The sequence below is a fragment of the Saccostrea cucullata genome, unplaced genomic scaffold (genome assembly GCF_032062105.1).
Source record: "Saccostrea cucullata isolate Sc308-1 unplaced genomic scaffold, CSIRO_AGI_Scuc_v1 ctg10265, whole genome shotgun sequence".
Lineage (NCBI taxonomy): Eukaryota > Metazoa > Mollusca > Bivalvia > Ostreida > Ostreidae > Saccostrea > Saccostrea cuccullata.
This window is the reverse complement of record NW_026924256.1, coordinates 1-7,848: the sequence shown is the minus strand read 5'-3', so window position 1 is coordinate 7,848 and position 7,848 is coordinate 1. Positions and strand designations below refer to the sequence as shown.

General features: G+C 34.9%; 1 protein-coding gene across 3 annotated transcripts; it reads right to left on the bottom strand.

Annotated features, from left to right (window-relative positions):
* Window positions 1–2,499: 2,499 nt before the first annotated feature.
* LOC134266039 (protein canopy homolog 2-like) lies at window positions 2,500–6,697 on the bottom strand. 3 transcript variants are annotated; one of them, XM_062748269.1, is made up of 6 exons: window positions 6,623–6,697; window positions 6,164–6,247; window positions 5,564–5,679; window positions 4,883–5,077; window positions 2,921–3,020; window positions 2,500–2,733 (listed from the first exon to the last, which is right to left on the bottom strand). In XM_062748269.1, the coding sequence occupies exons 2-6, from the start codon at window positions 6,243–6,245 to the stop codon at window positions 2,537–2,539; spliced, it is 690 nt and encodes a 229-aa protein (XP_062604253.1). In that variant the 5' UTR covers window positions 6,246–6,247; window positions 6,623–6,697; the 3' UTR covers window positions 2,500–2,536. The 3 variants fall into 3 exon arrangements, with proteins under 3 accessions (XP_062604253.1, XP_062604254.1, XP_062604255.1); XM_062748270.1 differs by having other exon boundaries at window positions 6,164–6,273; window positions 6,623–6,695; XM_062748271.1 differs by lacking the exon at window positions 6,623–6,697 and adding an exon at window positions 6,430–6,444.
* Window positions 6,698–7,848: the final 1,151 nt, after the last annotated feature.

Sequence of the window (7,848 nt, the reverse complement as noted above, 5' to 3'; positions counted from 1 at the left end):
TTCTAACTTGAACATGCTTTTCAAACATGCTTTGTAGAGAGAACAAAATTCATATAAAAAAAAATTTAAATCACATTTCATTAATTTCCTGAAAAGTGAGCACTATATTGAATACAATTGTAACAGGAAAGGAGAAAATGCATGGCTGGACCGGGAATCGAACCCGGGACCCCTGTATCTCTAGTCAGGTGCTCTACCTACTGAGCTATCCATACTTATCAAAAAGGTGAAAAATCCTATAAAAATCAATGAGATGGAAAAATGAAAAGGAATGAGCTACATCACCCAATGTGACACTATCAACACTCTAGAGTTAATCTGAAAATATCAATACTAATTCTAGGCTCTAAAAATAACTGACCCAGAAAATAAACAACACCCAAAAATAAATAATAAATAGTGGTTCTAGAAAATAAACCTGTTATCTACATATCCCTAGACCAGGCTGGACTTGGAAAGGGAAACTTAGTTTACTTAAAATACCCTACATCCTAACTCTTTCCTAGCATGTGAAAAACGTGAAACTAAATCTAAGCCAAAACCTAGAGAACTGTTAAACCATGAGGTTTTCTTAGCCCGCTAAGTATCTAATCAAATAGTGCTCATAAACCATGAGGTTTTCTTAGCACAGAAAAGAGGAACTAACCATGAGGTTGTGTTCCCCAACCCAAGTGAAGAAAACTGCTCGAACACGGGTTTAAATACCCTGGCAAGGCCCAAAATAAAAACCAATGACTATCAAAGATCCTATAGCTAAATTAACCAATCAGAACGCAGGTATCAAAAGTACTACGGAAAGACTGCCAACATGGATGACATTTCCTGTTTAAAAAGCGAAACATGTGGAATGTCAACTCATGTCCTCACTTATAAAAGACAAATAATAAAGGGCTTTTATGTAAGTAACAACTGAAAACAAATGGTAAATAGAATTATCAGATTGAAATACCAGCAAATACTTGTAAATAATGAATTACGAAACGATGGCTATGAAATAAAAATCTAAACCACTACATTCCTCCCCCCTTAAAAAAAAACAAAATTTACACAGTAAATTTTCGTTTCAAAATAAGACAAATGTTAATTAATTTAAGGAATGTCAGAAAAACTGAGGTCTTTGATCCCGGGCGTTGTAGGTCTCCGGAAGATTAAATAAAGGCTTCACCCGCATAGCATGGCGTTTCCTCGCAGCCTCATCCCGGGCTTCCTGATGGACTGGTGGAAGGGGAAGGCCAATGTCCCCAGGATTACAATATCGCGGATTTGTAATCATCCTCCTGAAGCAACATCCCTGTAAACTCTTATGCTTCTCTCACTCTAGCTAAGGGTGTCACTGTCTCTCTTACAACTTCATTCTGACTTGCTTGTAACAGGAAAGGAGAAAATGTATGGCTGGACCGGGAATCGAACCCGGGACCCCTGTATCACTAGTCAGGTGCTCTACCGATTGAGCTATCCAGGCCGATATCCACGGCCCTAACCATTACATTCCTCCCTCCTTAAATGGTCTTCGCCCTCGAAGACACAACCCAAGTTCTTATTAGCCCCTGGCAGGACTTTCACCTGCAATTCCAGGGGTGGTCAACGGCACCAAATCTGTAACAGGAAAGGAGAAAATGCATGGCTGGACCGGGAATCGAACCCGGGACCCCTGTATCTCTAGTCAGGTGCTCTACCTACTGAGCTATCCATACTTATCAAAAAGGTGAAAAATCCTATAAAAATCAATGAGATGGAAAAATGAAAAGGAATGAGCTACATCACCCAATGTGACACTATCAACACTCTAGAGTTAATCTGAAAATATCAATACTAATTCTAGGCTCTAAAAATAACTGACCCAGAAAATAAACAACACCCAAAAATAAATAATAAATAGTGGTTCTAGAAAATAAACCTGTTATCTACATATCCCTAGACCAGGCTGGACTTGGAAAGGGAAACTTAGTTTACTTAAAATACCCTACATCCTAACTCTTTCCTAGCATGTGAAAAACGTGAAACTAAATCTAAGCCAAAACCTAGAGAACTGTTAAACCATGAGGTTTTCTTAGCCCGCTAAGTATCTAATCAAATAGTGCTCATAAACCATGAGGTTTTCTTAGCACAGAAAAGAGGAACTAACCATGAGGTTGTGTTCCCCAACCCAAGTGAAGAAAACTGCTCGAACACGGGTTTAAATACCCTGGCAAGGCCCAAAATAAAAACCAATGACTATCAAAGATCCTATAGCTAAATTAACCAATCAGAACGCAGGTATCAAAAGTACTACGGAAAGACTGCCAACATGGATGACATTTCCTGTTTAAAAAGCGAAACATGTGGAATGTCAACTCATGTCCTCACTTATAAAAGACAAATAATAAAGGGCTTTTATGTAAGTAACAACTGAAAACAAATGGTAAATAGAATTATCAGATTGAAATACCAGCAAATACTTGTAAATAATGAATTACGAAACGATGGCTATGAAATAAAAATCTAAACCACTACACAATCAAGAAAGACAACTCTTCCAGTTATTCATAAATTTTCATCATAACTCCTCTTTCTCTTTCTTGTCCGAGTCCTTCACATCTTCCTCGCTTCCTTCTTCCTCCTCTTCCTCAATGCCTTCATCTGTCTCATCCTTATTTTCCTCCTCTTCCTCTTCTTTATTTTCAACTTTCTGAGATTCCTGGACGGGGCCTGGTTCTGGCATGGGAGTGTTAAGATCTTCTTCAGAGCAGTATTCTGTGTAATTATATTTTTAGAAGATTTAAAATAAATATGATTAGTATTTTAGCTTGTAAATTTTGACATTTTACCCCATAGATGATGATTTCTTTGAGATATATAGTACTGGAGTATGTTGTACCAATGTTTCGGAAATGAATCGAAAGAGGTGACAGAGCACTGTTTGTTTAAATTTAGGACGTACCTGCAATCTCTCCACACACTTTCTTTTCTACCTCTGGAAGTTCTCCGTGTCTAAACGCTCGGATTATCTGGTCTTCATATTCCTCCGCAATTGTCTCACACTGAAAAAATATTGGTACAATAGTTCAAAAATTAAAGTGAAATGTTGAACTATCAGCCACTATATACATAAAACAATGTAATTATTAAGTTCTCCAGCTTTTGTCATTTGATGTATTATCTTTACTTCAATTAATGTGATAGCATCAAGCAAATGATGAACTGAACTAGTGCTAATTGTAACGGGAACCGTTACAGATGTTCCCCAAACGCTCCCCAACTCCTTTTTGGTGCAATATTCCCTGTAAGCTTCATTAAATAAGACAAAACTCTGTGCATTTTTGACTTTAACAACGTTTTCTCAGAAGGATACCAATTATATTCAAATTTTAGCACTGCACCCGTGCGCATGTGAATGCATGTGCGTTATGATCATATCATCTTGTCTACACTATCTACATATCTTAATATACAATATATTAAAGCATTCAGTCCAAAGTATGAAAAATCACTCTTTCAAACGTATTTTTCATTTCACTCGTTCCAAATGCATGCACGTGTGTGCACGTGCATGATGACCATACCTTCTTGTAGGAGTACCTTATATCTATCTATATTCTAAATCCCATCCTGTTTGGTTGAAAAACAAGGGAGTTATAGCCATTTCAAGTTTAAGCCAATCAGATTGCAGCACACGTGCATGCGCGTGATTTCATTATTTTTTTCTACATCATATTGTAGTATATCCTAATGCATGACTATGTTTTAAATTTCAAAGCATTTCGTCAAAAAACAAAGGAGATATAGCCATTTAAAGTTTCAGCCAATCAGATTGCAGCACGCGGGCATGCGCATGCTTTCATGAAAATTCTTATATATCACGCTGTAGATCTTCATAATGTAGGTCTATGTTCAAAATTTCAAAGGATTATGACAAGAAACAAGAAAGATATCGAGACTTTAGTTTCAGCCAATCAGAGCAAAGCACACGTGCATGCGCGTGAGATCTTACTTTTTTGACCATGTCATTTTGTCTATCCTTCTAATATATACTTATAATATGAATTTCAAAGCATTTCATCAATAATTTAAATAGTTACGTCTGTATCAATTATATTGGACATTTCTCGTGTTGCACGTGCGAGCTCTTGCAAGCACATGTGCATGCACATGCTTTCATAATAAATCTTATATTACAGGCTGTAGATCTCCCTAATGTATGACTATGTTCAAAATTTCAAATGATTTTATCAAAAAACAAAAAAGATATTGAGACTTTAGTTTCAGCCAATCAAAGCGAAGTGCACGTGCATGCGCGTGCGATCTTGCTATTTTGACCATGTCATCTTGTGCATACTACTAATATATCCTTACATTATAAGTTTCAAAACATTTCGTCACAAAATAGAAAAGTTACGGTTATATCCATTATATATTGGTCATTTTAAGTTTTGCACGTGCGCGCTCTTGCAAGCACGTGCGCGCAAAATGACCTTGATTCCGCAAATCTACATAACATGCCTACTTACCCTAAAAAGGTTTCACCTAAGTCGGATGTGTAGTTTACAAGATCACTCGCGGAAAAGATTTTCCCAGGAAGAAAAATAATAATAATAATAATAAGAATAATAATAATAAGAAACAGAGTAAAAACAATATGTTCCCCAACTTCGTTTGGGGAACATAATTACTGAGTATGAAACACTATAACTCTCTTATTAATATTACAAAGAGATTTTGAACTTTTCTTTACTTGATTTTCTGTATGATGAGTTCATTATTAGGTGTGAATTAATAAATCACATGTAAAATTTCTCTGGTAAATAGCAACGTTATAATTTCAATAATTAATACATGTACATGGTGAAAATAAAATGGGTTACAAATATAGCAGAAAGTTATCTGAAATAAACTTTGTCCTTACTGTGTGTGTCAGTAGTTTCATCCCCTCCATTGTAATCTGTATGTCTTTGAGCACCAAAGGCTTGCCATCCCTGGACACCATTCTCACTATACTTCTCTTTCCTAGACCGTTCTTTGTATTTCCATACTGCCTGAATTTTTCACAAATTGTCTCAAAAACCTCTGTTAGATGAACTTCAGATCTTGCATAGGGTACCTTCAAAATATACAAATGAATATACATGTACTGTATTTTGAATTCATAAATGAATTCAATTATCTTATACCCATCTGAAATTAGGTTGCTTTCATTGTGCACTGTACTAATTACTGTTAACTAACTTTTATGTGTGTGCAAGAAACTTATGTGAGGTTCATGAAAGCCTCATCATTGCGAATATTTCTCACTGTAAATTGGTTCTTAAAGTCTCTGCATCTATAATTTACAGATTAAAAAGGCCTGATCACAAAAATTGAATGTTGAGAACTAGTTTACCCCCAGTAAATCTTGAAATAAAGTCGTCCTGAATAAAAGTTGGTTTACGGTAACATATTTCAGAAGTGACCTAGAATTACATGTAGAAGGGCAGAGATCAAAAATTGACTGTGGTACCTGTGAATTATGAATGGTCACTGCGACAATATAAAATTGCATGTACATGAATAGGTTTTTTGTGCATCTACATGTCAATTAATCAATTACCTCTACAGTCTTCTGGTTTCCTTTGGAGTCCACTCTAAAGCTGCCAACTTGAACTTTCTGTTTGGAGTTGACGGAGGAAATACTGTGGTTAACTTCATCAGTTAAAGCCCTGCAAACTACAAGACAGAAGATCTAGAGGAACCTGTTTAAATCATCAGCACTTTGACATCAAAAGAAAACTTTACAAAAATAATTACTGTACTTTTATTGTCCTGACCTACATCTAAATCACAAATATAAAACCTTTCCAATATTTCTCCCATTTGATATTAACTTTCATGTGGCTGAGCTTAAAGTTATTTAATTGAGGAAAATAATAATTATATAATATTATAAAATTATAATAATTAAAATAAGTGCATATAAATAATTAAATTTCAAAAGATATTTGATTTCTGGAACTTTTTAAAAATCAAGCTATCTTTAAAAACATTGTATTCACATGTATCTACAAACAAGAGCTATGGAAAATGTTAGAGCTACATGTACATGTACATTCCGAGTGCCCTTTTTTTTGGGGGGGGGGCAGTTTTGCTTGATTTAGCAAAATTTTCACTTGTTGAAAAGTACAGAAGTGCTACAATAAAATAATAAAGTTACCTGCACAGTAGAGTTCATCATCTCTCTTTGATTCCACAATCAAAAGAGACCCCACTGTTAGCAGAAGAAGACGTAGATCCATTTCTGTAAAGTACCCCCTGGTAATATTACTAAATTACAAGTACATACAAATTCACATAGGGTAGCAGTGTATATTTACTATATTACTTAATGACATATGTATTTGAGATTCAGTTCAGCAAATTTTAAGATTTGATCTGAAGAAAAGTTGAGTTTACCAATATTTTTTTCAATATGATTGTTACTTCATATCTACTGATGTGGTCGATTTTGATTGGTGAGTTGTCAAAACTTTCTGTCTATCATTTTAAAAAAATAAAGCTTACATGGCATACGTCTAAATATCAATGAGTAAACTCAAAATGACAAGAAATCGAAATATGATATCTTCACACTGCTTGAAAACACAATAAAATACAGATTACATGCTATGTTTACCTTCTTTTCCACCAACACCGGTTCTGTCAACAGGTGCTCAACTTCCACTTTCAATTTCAACTGCCACTTCCATCGCCTAAAAAAAATCGTGAACTTAAAATCAATCGACTTCAAATGATAGACCTACTGTAAGATATAATAAATATTGATTTTCAAGTATTATTTCGTGTAAATTTTCATTTCATTTTTGTTCTATATGAACAAGATTTATCTATTTTTTTTTTAATGTCATTTGATCTATGCGGCCTTATGTCGACATCTACTTTCAGTTTGAACTCGTCTGCAGAAAGGTAACGAAGCAGTCTCCTTGCCTACTTGGTGGCCTTAAATTGTACTCATACTGTTTTCATCCTCATCGATAAAGACTTGGGTAAGGCATCTAACAAAGAAATAAAACAAAGCCATCAATTAGTTACAAATCCACAATTTCATTATGTGGCATTATGCTGCAGTGACTATGATTTTAGACTTAGAGTAGGCTCCTAGTATCTCCTGTTTTTAATTGTTTGAGGAATTGATATTCCATAATTATATTGATATAGATTTGTATTTAGCATGTGCATTTAAAAGCTTTGATGTACATGTAGCTGCTGCTGATGCAATAATGTTACCCTCAGATTTTTATGCAACTGATCGATAGATCAGGGGAGGGGGGCATTGTTTTTATCTGTCTGTCTGTCTTTTTGTCTGTCAACTTTAACCTTCACCAAAACTTTTGAACCATGAGAGATAGAGACTTCATATTTGGTATCCATACTCAAACTAATTAAGCTCTTTCAAATGTCACCAAGGTCAATGACCTTGTGACCTTGACTGACCTTTATGCTACATGTAAAAATAGCCTTTTTTGAACCTTCGACCACCATACACATAACTTTTGAACCATACGTGTTTGGTATGCATACATTACTAAATTAGTTCTTTCAAATGACACCAAGGTAAATGTTCTTGTGACCTTGACTGTGACCAATATGCTAAAAATAGTTGTTGTTTTTTTCAAACTTTGTTGCCGCAGGGTGCATAGTGTTTTAGAAACACATTTTGTTTCTGTTATTTTCCTCTTTCTCCTTCTTTTTCCAAAAAAAGAAGAGGGATACATTATTGCACCTTACTAAGTTTATTAGCCTCTGATGAACATATTTGAAAGAAAAAGTATTTTATATTTTATATTTATACATATTACATGTATTCACAGGATCTGGAATGAGGGATACATTATTGCACCT